The 21,412-nt window shown below is 40.5% G+C and overlaps 1 protein-coding gene across 1 annotated transcript in view; it reads left to right on the top strand.

Annotated features, from left to right (window-relative positions):
- MCF2L (MCF.2 cell line derived transforming sequence-like) overlaps window positions 1-21,412 on the top strand; it is a 126,274-nt gene that overhangs the window by 69,518 nt on the left and 35,344 nt on the right. Inside the window, exon 4 of the mRNA XM_010144863.1 lies at window positions 17,742-17,832. Coding sequence (XP_010143165.1) covers window positions 17,742-17,832 — 91 coding nt within the window. The remainder of the gene's footprint in view (window positions 1-17,741; window positions 17,833-21,412) is intronic.

The following is a 21,412-nucleotide window of genomic DNA, read 5'->3' as shown; positions in this document are numbered from 1 at the left end:
CTGAACAGGGACCTTGATACTGAGCTGCTGTACAAAGAGAGCATGGAGCAGACGAAAGCAGGGACAGGCTACAAGGGAGGAATGTCGAAACATTGCCCAAATATGAAGGGATGGCTTCAGAAAAGTCAAAGCACACCTGGAGCTGAGGGACAAGAAACAAGGGACATCAAGGACAACCCAAAAAAACTTCTGTTGCTTTAGCAGTATGGGAATAAACAAGGAAAATGTGGACCTGTGCTGAGTGGTTAGGGTAAATTAGTAGCAGTCAACACAGATGAGGCTGAGACACTTGAATTCTTTGCTTCAGTCTTCTCTGACAGTGTCTCCCAGGCCTGTGTGATTAGAGTGAGCAGGAGAATGACTAGCAATGAGTGAGGATCAAGTCAAGGATCTCTTGAGAAATCTTGACCCAGATCTAGTCTTTGGAATAAAATGAGCTACATGGAGAGTGGTGTGGAGACTGGCCAATGTCATAGTGAGGCTGCTCTCTATCATCTTTGAAAGGTTTTTGAGATCAGAGGTGGACCTTGATGACGGAGAAAGATAAATATTACATTCATGTAATGAATGTAATACATTTATGAAAGGGGAAATTAAGACTAACCACCTGCAAGAGTGCAGGCTGAGAACTAACTGGCTGTGAGGCTGTTCTTCTGAAAAGGACCTGCGGGGCAGCAGGCTAAACACGAGCCAGCAGCTCATGCAACCCTGGCAGCAGTGAAGGCTGGTGACCCCAGGGTTGCACTAGCAGGAGCATGGCCAGGAGCGGGTGAGGGGAGGGGATCTACTAGCTGGCTCTCTCCAGACCCCATCTGCAGTGCTGGACCCAGCTCTGAGCTACTATAGGGTGGGAGTTACAAACTGATGTGAGTCCAGTGGGGCCCCCACAATGGTCAGTGCTGGAGTTGATGTGCAAGGAGAGGCTACAGGAGCAAGGCTTGCTCCTCTGGAGGAGGGAGAGATGTAGGGGTCCAACAGCCATCATTTCCCCTGACCAGGTGGGTGTGGGAAGATGGCAACAGGCTTCTCACAGAGGTGGGCGATAGGGAAAGGCAGGTCTGGGGTGGGAATAGAAACAGAGAGGTTGTGTCCTGGGTGTAAGGGAAAATAATTGTTGCTGGGTGAATAATGAAGCACTGAGAGAGGCTGCTAAGAGAAGCTGTGGAGTCTCTGCGCTTGGAGGTTTTTTGAGACCTGGCTGTAAAACTTGATCTGAATGTGAAATAGACCATACTTTGAGCAGGAGGCTGGAATAGAAGCCTCCTGAGGCTTCAAAACTGAATCACAGTAGGAATCAAGAGATCTCCTTTAGGTCTTTTCCAAATTGGGCTATACAGCTCTCTCAGTTAAAAACTCTTAGAAATACAGGTTGTCTAACACTGATTTAATGTTGGTCTCAAACTATATTTCAGTCTTTTTGCTGACAGCATTCAGTGCAGCTCAGTGTGGACCATGCTGAATTCACATTTAGAACTAGTCTTCCATGCATGTGTATGCTTTTGTTTACTGTACATGCACGGAGAGAAATAGTAGTGATCTTGTAAAGGACTTTCCTCTTAATTATTTTGTAGGACCCACTCCCTGTAAGGAGTACTACCATACAGTACTGTGAGGTGCCCTCCTGTTAATCCCCAGTTTATCAGGGAATGAAGCTATGAAGCTAACAGCCAAGCTTTACGTTTTGTTTGTTCACCCTTGTGTTGGTTAAACTGCATGGTGCTAAGCCTCCCTTGATAGTATCTTTCTTGAATACTGTTATTAAAAATAATTACGTACTAAATTCACATCTGCTTCCCCTTTTGAAAGTCCTTGGTGGTGTACTTCATGGTGGCCCATTGAACTTCTGCACAGAGTGGGGTTTATGTGAGAAATTCCGATCAGCATCTGGTACGGGGGGTAGCACTGAGCGCCTCCGAGTGCATCAGTTTGGCAGGAGCATGTCTGTACTAATTAAAAGTCTGGGAGCAGATTTTCTGGAGATTTTTCTATTCATTTCCCCTACCTGGCAACAATTATTCTACGTTTATTGAGCCAGAATTGGCTGTTCTTTAAGTCTGGCTGTTCTTGTAGGATTTTCTTTTCTTTAATTTATAAATCTTTAGAAAGATATCACTGTTCTTTGTAAATGAAGGAGATAGCCCTGCTGGCTAGATGTGGAGAGTAAGGTATTTACAATATAACAATATAATATAACATACCTCATTGAATATAACAATACCTCAGGTATTAGAGTGATAGTACTTCAATTTCAACTTCATAAAAATAATGCCACTGTTAAGATACAGATAAACCTGGGACGTTTTTGTGCCTGAGAATTGCTATAATCTCAAAAAGCTGAAGTCACCCCTGACATCTTGGCTAGCAGTGTTACAAGCTTACTGTGTAAAATTTAGTTTATGAGTTCTTGTGCAAGTTTATACAAATAAAAGACCACAGAAATGCCACCAGCTGGACATCAGCATACTTCCTCTTATAGAGTGTGTTTTGCTAATGATAAGTTATTGACTGCGTATACCCCAAAGAGGGGGGTATTCCTTGAATTGTGACATTTTCAAGGGTTAAAATTTCAAAAGCTGTTTGTGATACTTTGGAAACTGTTTTTGAGGCAAGTGGAGGCAATTAGTTTATTTATTTTGTAAATTTATTAAAGAGGCATAAGTAGTAAGATTTACAGGAAGGACAGAAATGCAACCCAGAGCTTTTAAACATGGACTGCTCTCTAGATTAGTGTCATTTAGCTTATGAAATGCTCTGTCTTTTGGCTGTTCCGATGGACTGAGGGGAAATGGACATTTCTATGAAAAGCCCTGTAGAGCATGGACTTACTGGAGCCACAAGAGTTCCTCAGAAAACTGCTTCTACTACTTGGCCCCATACAAGCAGTACTCCTGATCACAGCAAGGGGTTGGCAGCAGTAACCCGAAACTCATTGTGCGACTGCCTGCACTCTCATGTTAAGGGAAATGGTATTTCATGGGAGCGAGAGCGAGGAGCTCCTAAGAACTTAATAAGAGAGGACCTTGTGCTCTGTAGCAGAGTACACCCAATAAAATGTTTACTGGTATAATAAATCTTAGCAGTAGCATTGGGTTTTCAAGATTTGTCTCCAAGCGAAAGAAGCCGTCTTGATAACAGCACTAGTTTAGGATTTTTCTGAAAGAGGAAAAACCGAGACCTCTTAATCTACCTTTATTATTATTTCTAATTTTATAGGTAAACTTGACCTTGTTCCCTCTTACTGCATTCTTGTTATACACTGTCTAAACACTGAGTTTCACAGGCTTTTTCCATGTAAATTTTCTCATGTCTTTTTGATAGTAAACTTTAATCATGAAGAGTTAAATGCCTCATGGGGCACCTTGCATTTAAGAATGGAACCAGTACAAGTTGCATGTTACTAACTTGAATGACTGTGGAGTAGGGTAGTGCAAATAGAGCTATCAGCATGTGCTCAGATGTGTAAATGCCTGATAGGTGAGGACGGTAAGAAAGGAGACGGTGGAAAGGGAATACCTCACCTCAATTTAAGATACTCAGTTAACCCTAGTGCCACTGTATATCATTAAGCAGAGAACTGTCTTCTTCAGGTGGGTGTTGTTAATGTTTCAAGGTAAATTAATGTTGTAGAGACAACTGGATAAAATACAATGTCTAACGTATGGTTTGGAATAATCTCAGAATATTTGGTACATGTTGTTGATGTAGTATGTGACAACAGTCATGTACCATGTGTACTTAAAGATTATTGCTTTATCAGGAAAAAATGATGGATTAAGGATGAGTACTATAGACAAAGGACGATTACAGCTAATCCTTTTATAACTTATTTTGGCAATGAGATGTATGCTGTAATGGTATGTGTGTAGTACTTCTGAAACAGGTTTTCCCTTTTAGCAGCTAGTATTTTTTTATTATTATTGAAGTACAAGATAAAGTTTTATTTTAAAAGTGAGGATTCTTGTAGAAAGATTTTTTTCTAGGTCAAGTGATTTGTTTGTTCGTTTGTTTTATACGTATAGTACCCAAGAAGGAGAATACATGGCAATATGTAAGGTATCGAGGGCAATACTTTTTAAGAAGTATTTTAACTAAAATGTTGAATTGGTACAAACACTTTATATATAAATATTGAGGAATTAATAGTTCTTATGAATGGAACTGCTGAATAAAGTCGTATGTGTAGATGAGCATCTGTAAGAGGTGAGTTCTTTAAATTCAACTGCATTTCAGCAGAGAACAGTGAGTCAAGTCTTGCAACTATTTAAGATGCTTTGAGGACATCTTATAATGTCCATGTAGCTTTCTGCAGAGAAGAATGTCTCCTGTTACTTCACTGGGTGAGTCCTTTGGGGATTGCTGCTGACCTGGGTGGGAAGAGACGGTCATGCAGAACAAGATTGTGTCGTGTCTTAGCTGAGTAAAAAAACTGATGACTTTCATCCACAATGTCTATCATTCTTACTGCAAAGATTTGCAATGCACCCTGAAGGCAAGTGTTATTCATACTTCTATTAATCACAGCTGTCACTGTAAACGTATTTTATTGTGTACATATTCTTGGAATATGAGTTTACCAAATGTGGAGTGTAGCATGAGAACTTAGTCCAAAAGAAATTAATGGATAATTGCAGTGGTTAAAAAAAAAAAGACAGGATTTTTCAACATGTGGGTTTGCTTTTGGTTAATTAGCAGTTTCTACTGCAATCAGAAAACAATATGCTATAAGAGAGAACAAAAGGACACAGTTTTAATGCTTTTTTTCATTGCTTGTGTAAGTTCAGCTTTGAATAGAAAGCAAGCTAAAACTCTCATGGTCAAAAAAGTTTGGAAAATTAGGATTTTTAAAAGTGTAAAACTGAGTCTTAAGTGCAAAGTTTCTTTCAAGAGAAATAAGAAAGAGTGCAGATTAGAAAATTCAGAACAGGTTTTGATGTCCAATTTGAGTCCCAAACTCAAATTTTTTTTTACTTGTATTCAGACAGAGCCTTGTACAGCTTCTTTTTGTAATGCCCTTCTGTCCTGCTGCATGATCTTGAGCATGTCTCAGGTTTGTGTTCAGCAATTTCCTGTTTTGAAAGCTGTCCCTGTTGGTTTCCTGCCTGGGAGAACGTCCTCTTCTTTCAGATCCCGATGGTTTACAAATGCTTGAACACCATGTGGCCTTCTAAGAAATCCTGTTGTTTGTGGTACCATCTGGTGTTGGAAACTAGGGATCCATCCTGTCCAAGTGACAAAAGAGAACAAGAGGACTTCCAGAAGTGTCAATGTCTGACAGTTTGAAAGCTCAGTTGTTAAGGTTTGCTAAGCTTCAGGTAGACCCTTCCTTGTTAACTGCACCAGCTCCCCGTTGTTTAGGGTAACACTGGAAAACTGAAAAAGAAATGTCTGTGCTAAGCCTTCCAGTGGGTTCATATCCAAGAATACTTCAACAGTGTGGGCACAGCAAAGCATGATGGGGTGAATTCAAGTAGGGACCAGAAGAACGTGCCATGGCACGGCATGGATGTGCTGGAGGTAGCAACCCTTCTCAGTGTAAGGAGCCCTGGAGAGCACAGGGCTCGCAGAGCCCGGGTCTGGGCAGTCTTCTTGGCACAGAGCCACCATTGCACTATGGAAGCAGGGGCAGTGGTTGTTGGGATAATGCAGTGTTTTGAGCTAGTAAGTCCCTCAGGGTCCAGCCTGACCTTGTGAAGAGCTGGTGTGGGAGGGTAACTCCACACATTTCCTCATTTATCTGCAAACTAAACAGGCAGTCAACCACTAGCTGAGTATTAACCACTTCTGTTTAACAGAGTGCCGGGGACGAACGTCACCCGTAATGGGTAAGAAGTGCCAAAATACAGATGCCCTGACAGTTCGCACTGTCACGCTGAGCAACAGCTTTGCAGCTTCAGAGTTTATTTCTGTCAGCTGTGCTTCATTTCCATGCCCCCCTCTTTGTTGGATTACAATCCAGGCTAAAGATGTGGAACCCACACCCTGCTGTTGCCTTGGCAGCCCCTCACATTTGTCCGTGAGAACACCCAGGACTCCCAGCAAAATCTGTGCTGTGTGTGCCTGCCCTTTCTCAGAGCACAGGTGCCAAACAGTTGTAAATGCCTTACGTTCCTTTAAGCAGAAAGGAAATGTAAAGACTTAGGTTTGAAGTAAGAGCATTGCATCTTAAATGGTGGTCTGAAGCTTTTGTGGCAGATACATAGTTTGACAAGATTACATCAAAGCTCAACCTGAGTCTGAATTTTTACTGACTTTGGAACAATTTACACTTGTTTTGATGTCTACCTTATTGTTAAGGGTCGAGGTCTCGAGGTAATAGCCCCTCGAATTCCTTAATGATTCCGTCTGTCTTGCTAGAGACAGAAGGAGTTTAAGGGGAAAGAAGAAATTCACACCTTGGTTTGCGTTTAGGAAACTGAAACAAAACTTTTAATAAACAATAAAGCCACACATCTATACACTACTATACATATGCACAAACCGAGAGAGGAAAAAACCGAAGTAACCAAAGTTCTTAGCAGTCTTGTTCAAGGTCAGTGCTCTTGGCAGTCATCCAGCAGCGAGGTGGGAGTGGAGGCCTTTGCAGGCTGCTCTCAGGCGGAGCGCAGAATTCTTGTCGCAGCGAGACGGAGAAACCCCCTCTCGCAGCCGATTTAATAGCAGGGAAGCTTTTGGCACGAAACGACAGGGAATTCGAATATTCTCACCCGATTCGGACGGGACGGGACTCACGGCAATAACAGTTCAGAGTCTGTAGTGCTCAGGTTTCAGGCCTAGTTGGTCGCGGGTCGGGCCTAGCCGGGCCTTGTCGGGCCTTGCAGAGTCGCAGGAGCTCTCCTCCGTACAGCTGTCCGGAGTCCAAGGGAGAGATCCGCCCCCAAGCTGCTGCTGCTTTTAAAGGCTCCCTTTAAAACGTAGTACTACATAATATTACGTTCACCTGACTCTCTTAACCAATTAAATGCGGAATATTGTACTACATGGAATAATTCTATTTGTCCATTTCCCAAAACAAGGAAGTTTTGGCTCAAACCAGGACACTTATGAATGTCTGAAACTTGGTTTAAACCTCAACACAGTACAGGTAAAACCTTCATAGTCTTCAAATCTGACTTACATCTTCAGGGCTTAGAAGATTTGAATAGTATGCATGTCACACACTGGTCAGTGGTAAATTTAATCTTCTAACAAAACAAAGTAAATTAAGCACTGTAAAATTGTGAAGGTTAATTACTAAAATGCTGGAACTCACACAGTAGTTTTCATTAGTCCACTCTTAAGTTCAGAGAATTTAACACTCTATTTACCTGTAAACTCACTTTTCTAAAAGAAAACATGCAGCACTGCAGATAAGATTGTGTCAATACTTTGCGTGGGGGCATTAATGATTGTTGCAAAGTACTGGAAACATGTATATCCTAGTTCTGAATAGGTGTAAAAATGTTTTTATGGAGTCAGACTCAAGGTCTCTAAAGTGAGGATGGCGTAGACTTTGTTGCTTATATTTACTTAAGCTTAAGCAGTGTGGAGCCCTTTTGCCTTTATTGACCTATTTATCCTTAATTCTCCCTCAAGGATATTGTGGCCTACTTCAACCATCTGTAGTTAGGTCTAAACGAGTCCTCAAAGTTGTTTTACTTCAAACAGTCCTTCCAAAAGCAGCTCCGTGTGACCTGAAGAAATTACACTGTTGTTTCCATTTAGAAAATTAACTCTTCCTTACAAACCCATACTTTAGTTAATTTCATACACTAAAAGAGGATCTGTTAAGCAATAACTTTGTCTTTTCATTATTATTTATTTTCATTGCAGAAACACATCAAAGGCATTCTGATTTTAGTCTGTAGGATAAAGCTTGCGAAGTTACCACAAAAAACAGGAAACCACGTACAAGTGAGGTGTCCAGGCCCAGGCGTATGATGATGCCTGGATGCTTTAGTTATTTTTTAACACTGGCTATATTCCCTCAGCTTCCCCCGAGAGCATAAGCTTTTTGGAGCAGAAAGAATGTCAGCATATATGATGGAATATAGCCAGCATTGCTGTACTCCAATCAGTCGTGTTTATTTTAAGGAGGAATTGGCTCGAAAGTAGGAGAGAGGCTGACGGAGGACCTAGAGTAGCATAGGAGATAGAGAAGCTATCCAGGATGATACTGATGCTTATACCTCTGGTGCTATATAAATCGGCATAAATACATTACAATAAATGTGGTGTGTACCAATGCTGCTTTATTTGGCTGAGGAACACAAGCGGTGTTGGAGACAGAAGTGCCTCAAGTAAACATGTTGGATTCATATATCACAATTTCAAGGGACCTACTGCTGTGCAGCTTAAAGAGCTCTGGTTGCCTTTGGGAGCAAGGCTTGAGAGCAGCTCTCCTGGTTGTCAGTGAGTTGTCACTCGCCTCATCGACAGTGCGTCTCTGATAGTAACCCACCTTCCTCGCAGGTTCTTGCTTTGCAAGCAGATGCAGTGAGCTGTGAGTCCTCTGGTGACTGAAAGATTTTCTGATCGGGGGAGGGCTGCCTGTAACCATGCATGGGTTACAGGCATTGTGAAGTCTGCATGAGATTTCAAAAGTGTTGAATTATTATCGACCCCTTAGACAAAGCTCTTTGAAGTTGCTGTCATTATTTTGTCTCTTAAGGTCTCCTGTCACCGACACAATGTCTTGTGTAATTATCTTGCCTATGCTTATGAAGTTTCAAAAGGCAATTTCATGGTGTCACTCTTCCAGGCTGTAAGATACTGCTCATCTCTTCTGCCTCATGAGCAAATTATAACCACTTGCCTATCGTGGGGTTTTTTTATGCCACCTCACAACCCAACATTCATCTAAATTGTTCTTTGCCTGCTTGCTGCGAGATCCTAAGATACAGTGTTACGTATCTAATGATTCCCCAATCCTGAGAAAATTGAAATACAGTATGAGTGTTTTCAGACATACCCGGGGCATGAACTAGTAACAGCTGAGACCAAAAGTGAGTGTAATGGGAAAGCAAAGAGATAAGGTTTTCATCAGTGGTACGCTGGATAAGATTTAGGGAGTGTTAACTGGAATGTGGAGAAGGAAGGGAAAAAAGTGCATAAAGGAGAGAGGGAAACACATCAAATTTCTTACCTGAACTTTGTCTAACGATGAAGCTTTAACAGGTTCAGCTTCAATATAAATGCTCAGCTTTTGTTCGTTTCACATGCAGTTTCATCTGTTTCTCTGAAGCAAAGGTATTAACCGTCAAACCCAAAGTAAAGCAAAGGTCCAAATGCTGTGTTTCAAATGTGCATTTAAAAATCCATCTACTCCCAGAATTCCAGTGTAGAATGAAAAAGATGGTAGAATAGTATGCATGTTGTTGTATTCATAGTGATTTAGTTGGGTTTTTTTTCCTTGGGAGGGGAGGAGGTTTTAGGTTCAAAATCAGATTTTTAAATATAAGAATCTGTGAGAAATGAGGCCTCCTTGCCTACGGGTTTCTCCTGCTCTGGAGTGTCACAACATCAACTGTGTTGGGTAAAATCCAGCTGTTACTACCAGGAGCTTTATATTTAATAATTTTTACTTGGCATTCAGTGATTTTGGACAGACCACTAGAGGCTGCACTTGTATTATAAGCATTTCTGACTGTCTTATTTTTAATTTATTTTGCTGGAATTTCTTCTCTTTATTTCTTCATGAACAATAGTCAGCCTCAGTGTGAGTTGGGTAGGTTCTTCCTTCTGTGGTGAAAATTGTTTGAACTGACTGTAAGAGGGCCCAATAATCAAATACAACGAATTCTTGAAGATCAATAGCCTTTTGTTAGAAGCACACTACAGGCTGTTACTTGTTAAACGTAAGGAGGAGGAGATGGCAATTTTTGTCCCCGATTCCAGAGATTTGGATATGGAGAGATAGGTACAGTGCAGTGACTTAACACAGCACCACTCATTGGCTTTAAATTCAGCACCTCAGGAAGATTGAGTTGAGCCGGTTCCTTGGGTCTGTGGATGGTTTCCCAAGGAGATCAGAAGCAATGGATGTGTCCTCCTAGCTGCACTCCCTGCACTAGCTGACTTCTTCAGTGTCTTCAGCTGAATTGAGATAGTTTTGTGTTTAATTTTTGTAACCTATGTTAGTGATTCCGTTAACAAAACTACATTACTAATTCCATCTGAAATTAGGCAGCATTTGTGAATCGTTGCATTCCAGTTTTTGTCCTGCGCGCAGTGCCATATGCCAGAAATAAAGCATGCTCATAATTTCTGTTTTTTCTCATAAACGTTCCTGGAATAAGACCTGGTACCTGATAGACCAGTTATACACCTCAGCTGAAAGTGACTCTTGCAGGAATCTGAACTGAGATGTCAGGCCCAGGGTTTGAATTGGAGCCAAAATGTTATGCCAGTTTGCTGTAGGGGCTCAGGAGTTCTGCTAGGAAGCCACAGAGCTTCATCTGCGTGTTCGTAAATGTTATGTTCATGAACGTTACCCATGTTAGGAACAGTTCTGTTCTCCAATGTGTGCAATAGTCTTTGACCTCAGTTAGTTGTACATCTGCGGCAGAACTTGGCACCGAACTGCTATTTTCTGTCTAACCGATTAAATGTCATGAGAGCATCGTGCAGCTGTATATGCAGCCATCTTTGGGAAATATGTTTTCGTTCTGTTTATTTTCTTGGCAGATTGTTTCTTTGCCACTGATTTCTCAATGCCAATGCAAACCTCAAATTTTCTGTCATAAAAATAGAAAATATAATTTCAAATCTGCTAACTTAGAGCAAAGTGCAGTTAGTGGGACAGTATTACTGTCCAGCTTTCAGAACACTTCCAACTTGTCTTAGGTGTGTAATCACTTTATGATTGGTCCATTTACATTGCTAATTTGGAGTATCATTCATAACATCGGTGTTACCAAGGAATACAACATTTTTCTTATTTTCTGTGCTATTCTTCTGTTGAGTGCTTCTAATTACTAATTTCAGTTCTAGAAAATACATAGATTTGAAATAGCAGCAGCATTACAAAGTAATATGCAGCTTAAATACCGTCTAAAATGTACTTAGCAATTGAAACTAGAAAGTTCATTGTCCAATGCAGAGCTCAGACAATGTCTGCTTATAGTTCTTTTTCAGTTCCCGCTATCTCTAAATTGATTCAATCAGACACAGTCTACAGTGAGGCTGGGTATTATGGGCTATAAAAGCCTGCAGTATCTGAAGCTTTCAAACTGAAGCTTTGTAGAGTGTGATACATCCTTTTATTTCCATCGTTTACTTAAAGCACAAGACAGCTTTATTCTTTCTTCTCCTTAGAGACCGTGGTTTCCAGTGTTAAGAAGTCCTTAATCTTAGTCTCACTTTGGATAGTGAAAAAGAAGCTGTCATAAGATCAGAATACTTAAAAAAACAATCAAGTACAAAAACATTTTAAAATTAATAAGTAGAATACCTTTTAAAATGAGAGGAACATGCCAAACAGTAAAACTGCTTCTTTTTTAAAATACCCTTTTTAAAAAGTGGATAAATTAGCAAATTTTGAAATGAAATAGGCTTTATGATAATGAGCAATCAAGAATTCTAAGAAACTGAAACTGCTGTAGGTCTAATTACTGTTTAGTGCCTGGGTACTAGATTTTGTTTAATGTTACAGTTGAACTTTAACTTTTTCTTTTGTCAAATTCATAACCCATTAAATTCTTCTGCCCTAGGAAAAACTGCATCTTCTAGGATTCATTTAGTGATCAAATAGAAGAAACGTCGGTTATCTTACATAAGGAAGGGAGATGTGGGGCAAGGTTATGCCAGGTGAATTGTTCCTGCCCTTTTGCTTGCTGGGAAACCAGCATAGAACTGGTGATGTGAGATGTTACTATAGGGCTTAGCTGAATTATTTTCTTTCATAGTTGCTCTACTGGAGACTTCTATCTTGATTTGTTACTACCATGTTCTTCACTATATTATCTGGCTGTCTTCTAGAGCATGTGAAGTCCACTAAGGAAATGGCTCTTCTCTGCTTTCATTAATTTCCATCAGTGGTTTCATTTTTTTTTAATGTGTGAAACATCACTAAGAAATTGTTCTTGTTTCCCCCAAGAAGTCATTCCTAGCAACAGCAGGAGAGGTCTTGGAAGCAGCTCAGCTTCAAGCAGGTGAAATGCCTCTGAAAACATAGGATGCAAATTTTCTCTTGAGAAACAGTAACCTTGCTAGTCAGTGTCTGGTTTCCAATAGCCTGTTCCTATGCACAGTAAGAGAGAATGCTGTTCTTGATTACCCTAACTTGTTTGGTGACTCAATATAGGATGACTTCTGACTTCAAAGAGTGAGAGCTGCTGGAAGCATTTTTACCACTGGGGGTGCGATGGGAATGCTTGGTGTTCAAAGTGTTCATTACCGCCATGCTCAGGCTGCTGAACTGTGTGCTTGTATATGCTGAATCTGTCTCTTTCTGCACTCAATACAAGTCTACCTTTGAGGTTTTTGTTTGTTTTTTTTTTTGGGGGGGGGGAGGTTTGGAGGCTTTTTTGGTTTGGTTTGATTTTTTGTTTTTTTTTTTTGAGAAATGGTCCACACAGCCCTTCTAGCATGCCCAAGCATAAACCTAACTGCCAGAGGGACAGGGTGGGCAATACCATTCCTAAAATGATCTGTCACCATGTGTTGTATGCTTGCCCTTTTGTGGTACAGAAGTACGGCAAATGATGGGTGGATGGGCCAATTCCATAGCCCTTCCTACACAGGCCTGTGTGTTGCATGCCAAAAAAAGGTCAGGATTTGTGAGCAGCCTGAGACCTTGCATCTCTTCAAGCAGCGTGTGTGTATCCCTGATGCACATTGGTGGTCAGTGATAAGCTACAGAGGGTGAGTACGCTTTATGAAGTTGCGTAAGCTTTAAGAATGGGTGGTACCAGGTATCTAAAGACGACTTCAGCTGCTTATAATGCAGATTGCTGCAGACATTGCCTTGGTGCTCTGCTCAGTGCAGTAATTCTTCACTGAACATTACTGAAGTCCTACTATCAAAATAGCTGTTCAGCCGCTGAGAGCAAGAATTTCTAGTCAGTTTGTAAGCATAGACAGAGGCAGTCAAGGTAGGGAACAATCCTGAGTGTAATGTAAGCCAACTGTTTAATCAGGCATTAAGACTGAAATTCACTTTTATTAAGCTGGAAATATTTAAACTAAAATGCTGCACAGAATTTCAAACATAGAAAAGTTTGATATTATCAAGTCTCTGCGATGAATCTGAAGATCTGTTTCGGTTTGTAGTGGAGAGCAGTCTACACAAGCAGTTTTAATACAGCAGTGTAGAAGCAATAGGAACTCATTCATGTAGCAGTTGTCACCGCCCATAACTTGGAGAAATGCAAGGATATTTCAGATGATGACACTATTGCTTCCACACACCCCAGAGGGAAGTTTCTTTTTGCAGTCCTGTGTGCTATAAGCTTTCCCACCCTTTCCCCAGGTGCATGAGCTCATAAGTCTTGCAAACAAGAGGGAGATGTCCCCATAATCCAAAGCTGAGGAGTCACAGAGTGGAAAATTAAGTTCCTCTTCTACCCTCTGCATGACGAAATCGGTTCTTGTTGGGCAGGTACTTCAACCTCACTCTGTCACCTTCTCCAAATGGTGTTACACTGGCTTCCCAAGACAGAGGGAGGGAACTGAGCAGAAAGTCTACCTTTCACTGCAATTTCTCCTGTCCTCTGTAGCCCCTGCTCCCCTTCCTCTGCTTTCTACCTTTCTGGCCTGGCTTTTGTGAGTTTGCTGGATGTATTTTCTGCAGAGCACGGATGGTTTCTCTGCCTTTCTAAAAATGTTCTGTTCTTTGTGATGGTGCATAAACAGAAGAACAGAACTTATCTCACGATGTGGCTTTTTTATGTGTGTGTTAGGAGGGAAACAAAGGAAGGAAATACTGAATTTGAATTACAGGCTTATACAAATTATGTTTCAGAAAGTACACCGGATACAACTTAATGCATTAAAGAAAACAGAGGTTGTAAGGGAAATGTCAAGAAGCCTTAATAGGTTTTCTGCATTTTTTCTCACCGTAAGAGTTGGTTTCCAGTCATTTACAACTCTGCCAAATTTTGTTTTCATTTGTGAGATATCACCTGAATTTTTGCTTTAAAGTTCAGCCAAATTGTTCCCAAGAAGCCAGAGAACAAATCCACTGTGTTTTCCAAACGTTGAAATAGCCTTTTGTTTGAGAAGCTCGTGTCTCAATCCTTTCGTCAAGGACTCGAACTTGACACTTAGAAGAATGATGGCCTTTGTGTCAAGGAGGTACCTTGCAAAAAATCTGGATAAATCCCAAAAATACCAAGTCACAGATGCTCAGTTGTTACTCAAGTCTGTTGTCAAAAATGTCCCACTTCATCCTAGGGCTGAGCAGGGGCTTCTCTGCTCTAGAGCCAGATCTGCTACCAGGGCTTAGAGCAGGAAGACTGTCTTGTGGGATGAGAGTGCTGCCTGTGGACAAGAAGGCAGGGCAGGCAAGCTGCCTGACTCAACAGGCAGCAGCACAGCCAAGGGAAGTATCCAGCTAAGGGAAGATGCTGAAAGACTGAGCAGGACGTCGGGCAAGGGAGACTCAGGTTGGAGGATGAGGGACTGCAATATTCAGGAAGGGGTGGCCTAAGAACCAATTTAGTCATTTGTCCTGATAGTATAAAATAAACCTCCAAACCTTTTGAGCTGTTCTTCGGACAAGGCAGCAAGAAACAGGAATGGTTGAAGGGATGAATGTGAGAGACAAATGTACGTGGTAGTGACAAGTTTATTGGAGAGTGATACAGAGACATGGGAAGGCCTGGGCTAAGCCAATGAGTACAATGCAAATAGAGCAAGGCAAGGGGTAAAGCTTCACGAGCAGGACAGGCTGTGTCCATCACAGTATGCTGCTGAGGCACACCGCAGAAGCCAAAATGCAAATGGGGGGAAGTGGAGGGAGAGAGGAAAGCAGTAGTTGGATAGAACGTAATAAATATGGCTATGGGGAAGAGGGACAGCTGGCACTCAGGGTTAAATCAGGAGCCAAAGGAAAATTGAATACCTGCTGGTTACCAAAGCACTATTCATCCTATGCCATGGAAGAGGGGGAGTGCTGTCTTGTGACATATGCAGCTTGTGTAGCAGCGAAGAGAGGTCAAAAGAGCGAAAGCGTGCTGGCAAACAGACTTGTTTTCAATATTTACTTTTCTTGAATACGTGACTTTATCATCTTCATAATGTTCTCAACTTTGTTGTACACAATGTCTTCGTTTGGTTTGTTGCTTCCTGCCTACAACTTGCTGGAGCTGGAGCCCGGACTCCACAGCCAGCCCTTTGCAACAAGACACTGTTGTCAAGATGATAAATATTTTTTCCTCCGTCACGGGTTCAGAACAGAGGTGGTTTTTTTTTTCTTCTTTTTTTTTTTTTTTATTAAGCAATCTATGTTAATGGAGTGTTAACGGTTTGAGGTCAGGTGCTTGAAACTTTTCCACTGGGTCTCTTCTAGCCAGCTGTGGGGAATCCTGGCTTTTATGTCTGAGCCTGGAAGGAGGCCGCTTTCTGAATCGTGCAACCACCTGACATATTTGATCCCTCAGTTTGATCCGGTGGGTGAAGAAAGTTGGCTAAAGACCTCTTTTGGGATATCTTAGAGATAGCACAACTCTTTCGCTTGAGTAAGTCTTGTCCTTTTTTTTTTTCCAAAAGTTCTGCTTATTGCCAGATGTTGAGGCAGGTGATTAACTGTGTGGAGCTGCTATCTAGATCTTCTCTGTGGTTGCAGCTGAGCCTGTCTTTCCTAGTGCTGCTGGAGAGAAATCTGACTGATGTTTTGTCAAAGGCTTTATTTTTATTCCTGTTACGCAGAAATGTCAGTAGTTTCTTGAAATATGATACAGATGTTGGATTTAGGTAGTCTGTGGGATCTGAGATTCCTCACACTGAGGAAGTGTGAAGAATTTTCAGGACTCTCAGAGATTTCTACTGAGCAGGGGAAAAACCTCTTTAAGATTCCTAGTACATTTTTAAATCAATATGAAGTGCTGTGGGAATGGCTGCAGCACATTTTTGACTCCATTCATCCGTGTTTAAGCTGTGTGACTCAAGGAGTTTGTTTGGCTACCTGATTATTGTGGAACATGGTTGCTATATTAGCATTTTAATTTTCTCAGTCACTAAAGGCTAAAATGGTGGGAACTTTAAACAGGGAACAGGGAGATGCTAAAATCAGTCTGTGTATCTCTCCTCCTCTTGCCCTTCAAATAAAGAGAAAGAAGAGAAGAAGCTTTAGTACATCATGGAAATTTACTGTTGTGGGAAGCATATTGCTAATATTAAGCTCTGTTTGTCTGCCAGGGTTATTCTCACTTACAAGGCAAGTACTCAGATGTTGTTTATCAGTGTTGTCTGAACTCAGAGGCAAGAGTTAAGTAACATGCACTGAATGTGGGCAGTAAGGGGGCGTTTCTAGTATTTTCCTATGTTAAAGTTACTGCTTAGCTTCTTTTGAAAGAAGGTGTTCCTTTGCAATTTTTATGATTATTCATGTTTCCTCCTAAATATTTAGTCTAAAAATTTGAGAGATATTACAGTTTGTAAAAGAGAAGGATAGACTGAGTCATGTTTAAATTTGTAACATTGAAGAATAACTTAAGATGGCACATCTTCGTACCTTCTCAACATCCTCTTATTGTTATGCTACGAACATAATCTTATAAAGCAAAGCTGGTGTTTTCATGATTCAGCAATCTTGAACAATCTATTGTGTTGATTTTTATATTATCTTTTAAGGTATGATGATAACAAATCAATGCACAATATTTCTACGTGTCACACAGTGCAGACAGTAGGCCTTGCAGTAAATTATTACCCAGACGAAAATACAGCACATATATTAAAAATGACCCAATATATGAGAAAACAACAAATCTGAGCCTGTCTGCCTTGTATTTGCCTGTCATTTCTGTTTTGATTGTGATTGGCTGGCAAGGGTTGCTGCTGGCATTGCACAATTGGCTTAGATGGGGAATTACAAAACAGGAGCAGATCCCTTTATTGGGATTCAGTAGCACATGCAGCTGAGCACAGGCAAAAAAGAAAGGTCACCCGTACGCAAGGATTATGAGCAGAATCTCTCTCACAGATGTTTCCATTCCAGAGAAGCGCATCTGATCTCATTTTTCTCGTCTATGACTTGGAGTCTTTAAGTGCCGTAGGGATTTTTTATTTCAATCAATGTAAAAATGCATCTGGGAACAAGTTTGCAACCTGGAAGCATATGAGAATTTCAAATGTGTGGAGCAGTATCATGGAATGATCAGAAGGATCTGCATTTTTAAGGAGTTTTAAATATCAGTGAGGAGGAAGAGAATTCAAACAGAAGGTTAATAGCAGATGCAAAAGGAAAACAACATGAAAACAGCATGAAGGAGGGATTATATCAGCACCAAAATAATGGAGAATCAAAGGGTTTTATTTTCCTCTGAAATAATCTCTGTACAAGAAATGTAAAAACTATCTTTCATGGAAAAACAAAAGAATTCATTATTTGAATATGGTTTGAAGCTCTGTGGAAGATATTTGGGACTACTGCATCTTTCCTGTGGTGTACAGTATAACTTTAAGATGTTTAGATAAAGAAAATCGTGCACAAAATGGTCAAGCTTTTTTTTAACTCTTTTTCTGAGTGAGAGAAACAGAAGAGTTTCATTTTTGTTTTTAACTAAACTTCCTCTTTTTCTTCTTTTCTCCTCCAAACTTAGTTTACGAGATGCTGGAATTGGATTTATTCTTGTCATAGATCGCAGACAGGACAAATGGACCTCTGTGAAAGCTTCCATACTGCGGATAGCAGTGAGTACTGTTTTAAATTAACTCCTTAGAATTTCTGTGTTGACTCTTCCTCTTACAAGCAGGTGAACAGCAAATATTTTTTCTTCAACAAAATGTTAGCTAACAGATGACACAAAATATCCATTAGTCCTTTTGTATCCCAGCTGACTGGGACCGAGCATCACATGTCTATGATATGCTTTTAATGCAGTTTGCAGCTCAGCACACCTTCCTGAGAAGGCACTTGGAGAGCACGTGTGTGTATGCAAACGTGTGCGGCGTGCAGCTCTCCCAAGTGGGAACCGGTATCTGCGTGGACAGCCAATATATATTGCATAGAGCTTTGAGTCCACCTTTCACTATTCAAGTGAGCTTCCCTTTCAGGAACTGGTAAGGATGAGGGTGCTGATTTAGTTTACCACTTGTGAAAGGAGTTTAAGTGTAAAAGCTGATCCTGTGGTGTTTGAATTAAAACAAGGATGCTTTGTAAGCAAGAAAATCTTACATACCTACTATGATCAATCAGCAATACATGCTGTTACTTTCAGTCCCATTTTTAGTAATTTTTTATATATGAAACTAAGTTTATTAGTGGCTTTTTTTTGCACAGGTAAGAGGAGACAATCATGTTTATCATGTGCTTATGCTTCTGTTAGTTTACTTTTTTGTGGGTTTTTTTCCTTGTTATCCTTGCTTGAATTGTTAGTGTTGATAATCTTTCCAGTAAGTGCTGAAAAACAGAGCTGTAAGCATGTTTAATTTTTAATGGCTGAAAATTTTTTGACTCTGCAAGATTGAAGTCAAATCAAAACTGTGTCATTTTATGTAGTCCTTGTCAAAGAACTGTTTGTTTGTTATAAGTTAAAACGTATTTATTTAAAGGTGTAGGTAATACATTACTCCCACTATATGACTTTTTGTAAATGAATATATAATGATATAATATCCCTACAATAAAACTTTTTCCACAATAAGTATGTTAGGAATGTTAAAATATTGAAAATAAATGAAAGATTAGCAAAATTTGCTTTTGCAGCTCACTTGAGATGCAGCATTGAGCAGATTTTGGTAGTGGAAACCAAGAGGACTATATGTTTGGAGTTTCTGAATATCTTTCAAAATTCGGTGCTGTAGTTTCTGTTCAAGGACAGAGAAGTATTTCACAGTCCTTTTATTTGCATAATGCCAGTGGTAGAGGACAAGGAACAACTACAGACATATTGCTTATAGCAATAATATTAACATTTATAGTAACGTTCCTCCAGCCTGTGTTATTTTGCCCAGGAGTGCAATATACAGAACCAGAGTATCTATTCCCCAGGATAAAAGATCTATCATGGCAGTGATGATGTTGATGCCTACAGGCTTTGCCTGGAGAAGGATGTTAAGCACAGGGAGCACTGCGGGTTGCACTGCTGTTGGTGATGGGTTATTTTCCTTTTTTCTTCTTTTCTCATTCTTTTGTGAGCTTTGCTTTAGAGTAATCATGCTTCCTAGCTGAAGTCTAATCCATTAGAGGCATGACCTTTTTTTATATTTGTTTCTTTTGTGGAATGGGCTCAGCTTTGGCTTTGTATCGTGTCTGTAGACGTATGCATATAACCTCTTGGATTTCAGCAGTAGACACATCATCCCTGAACACCTGAAAATTTTATCTTCCTATTCCAAAAAAAAAAAATCATGAAAAATCGTTGCTTGATCTTGACCACATTTGCTATGATATTTGCCATAAATGAACTCTAAATACCTTTCTGCTGTGTGTTCCTTAAAAAAAAAAAACCAAAACCAAGTATACACAATACGTGTCTTGCACCAAAGTCGTGAGGATTTCTGAGTCCTTTTGATGGATAAAGATGTTTTTAAATGGCTCAAGGGTAACTGGAGGCTTAACTTCCACTTGTTTGGTTTGCCTAACAGTCGGAGTTACCTTTTTATGGTGATGAAGCATCTGAGTGTCATTTGGTCTGTCCAGATTGAGCCTTATGTCTGAAAGCCTAGTATCTCTAGCAGTTTTGATTATAAAGCTTATTGCTGTGTGTGAGGATATGCATCGTGTTATTTTAGAAGAGAGTTTTGGCTTTTGGGCCTTTTATTGTAACTCCTGAAGCGTCCTCCTTGCCATCTTTCCTGATTTTTCTTTAGTCATCCTGGGTGAGTTGACCTTCTTGATTTGTGAAATCAGAGATGCCAGCACAGGGTGCTGTGGCTGGAGCAGCACACAACAGCAGTATCCTGGCTGGAGCATATGCCCATCACTAATATCCTAGCAACTGGAGGAAATACATTTGTAAGCTCTGAGCAGCTGCTACTCAGAAATTCATACTAGCATGTTGGGGTTTTTAATATTATTATTATTTTATATTATTTTTCAAGACTCTTCACACACAAATGCCTGGTTTGTACTAGTGGGAGCTGGAAGTATGTTTTGAAAGAAAACTAAAGAAGAATTTTTGTTAGAGGCTGTAATTAATGTGGAAAACCTTTGTGTATTAGGAAAAGCATCTACGTTTCATTTCTTCTTCTTTGTTGCTAGGGATCATTTTCTTTCCTGGGACAATAGATGAGCAATGACAAGCTGAATCAGTATTTCATGCTGATACTTTAAGGTTGCTATAGACAGTCAAGACTGTGAAGACAAGGTGAATCTATTTTCACAGGCGTAGTGGAAGGGCAGTGTCTGTACTGTTCACCCAGGATGACTGCTGCTGAAGCACATGCAGTGACAGAAGAACCGAAACCAAAGCCAGAAGCACTGGGCTGAAAGATGGCTCCCCTTTCTTGGGATGTGACAGAGAGATTGTGGCAAGCACATGCCCAGGCATGCAGGCTTTGCTGCTGTTATACTCTACTTGACAAAGTTGCAATGGTCAGGTGGCCCAGGAGGTTGTCCTTAGCTGGTGCAAGGCTGCAGACTCTGTGGCTTAAGAAATACTGTAAACAAGATTTTTTTTTCTTCCCCCTGTCCCGATTTGGCTAAAGTGAACTTATTTGCCTAGTGTAGTCAAGAATGGCAGGTGTTTGAAAGGTGACTCATCATATCTGAGATAGGTGGGATGGATAACCTACAGATACTGTTGACTTTGTAGAAAGATTAGCTTTTAGATGGCTGTAAATTGGACAGAATTCATCCCTACTGATGAGTCTCTAGGAATAATCTGGCCTACTGGGGTAGCCAGTCTGAGAGCTGGAGTTCTGGTAGAGACACCAAAAGCCAAGCTTTATATTTATTAAACATGGAGTCTTGGCAGTAAATTGTCACAACCCTAGAGAGGCCATAGAGAACTGAGAAGTATTACAAGAAAAATATCAAAGTTATTGTAAATTGTTCACTCTTATTACATTGTTGTTTGAAGATACAAAAGTTCTTAAGTTTTTTGCCCTGGCAGCTGCTGAAATTATTCTAAATTTGTATTATGTCCTGTTTTCAGTTCAAGACAGTATACAGAGACACATCTTGATGAACATTTTAGCTCCTGTGACTGAGCAAGGGAGTAGGAAATAAGGCATGGTTCCTGAATGAGGTGCAAGGATGAGAAGTCCCATAGCTTGATAAAATGGTTCCATGTTGTCCCAGCTGAAGTTGGGTGAATGACAAGCACCA

Source organism: Buceros rhinoceros, unplaced genomic scaffold (genome assembly GCF_000710305.1).
Source record: "Buceros rhinoceros silvestris isolate BGI_N320 unplaced genomic scaffold, ASM71030v1 scaffold3491, whole genome shotgun sequence".
NCBI lineage: Eukaryota > Metazoa > Chordata > Aves > Bucerotiformes > Bucerotidae > Buceros > Buceros rhinoceros.
Note: the sequence above shows the minus strand (reverse complement) of the source record. Positions and strands in the feature narration are given on the sequence as shown.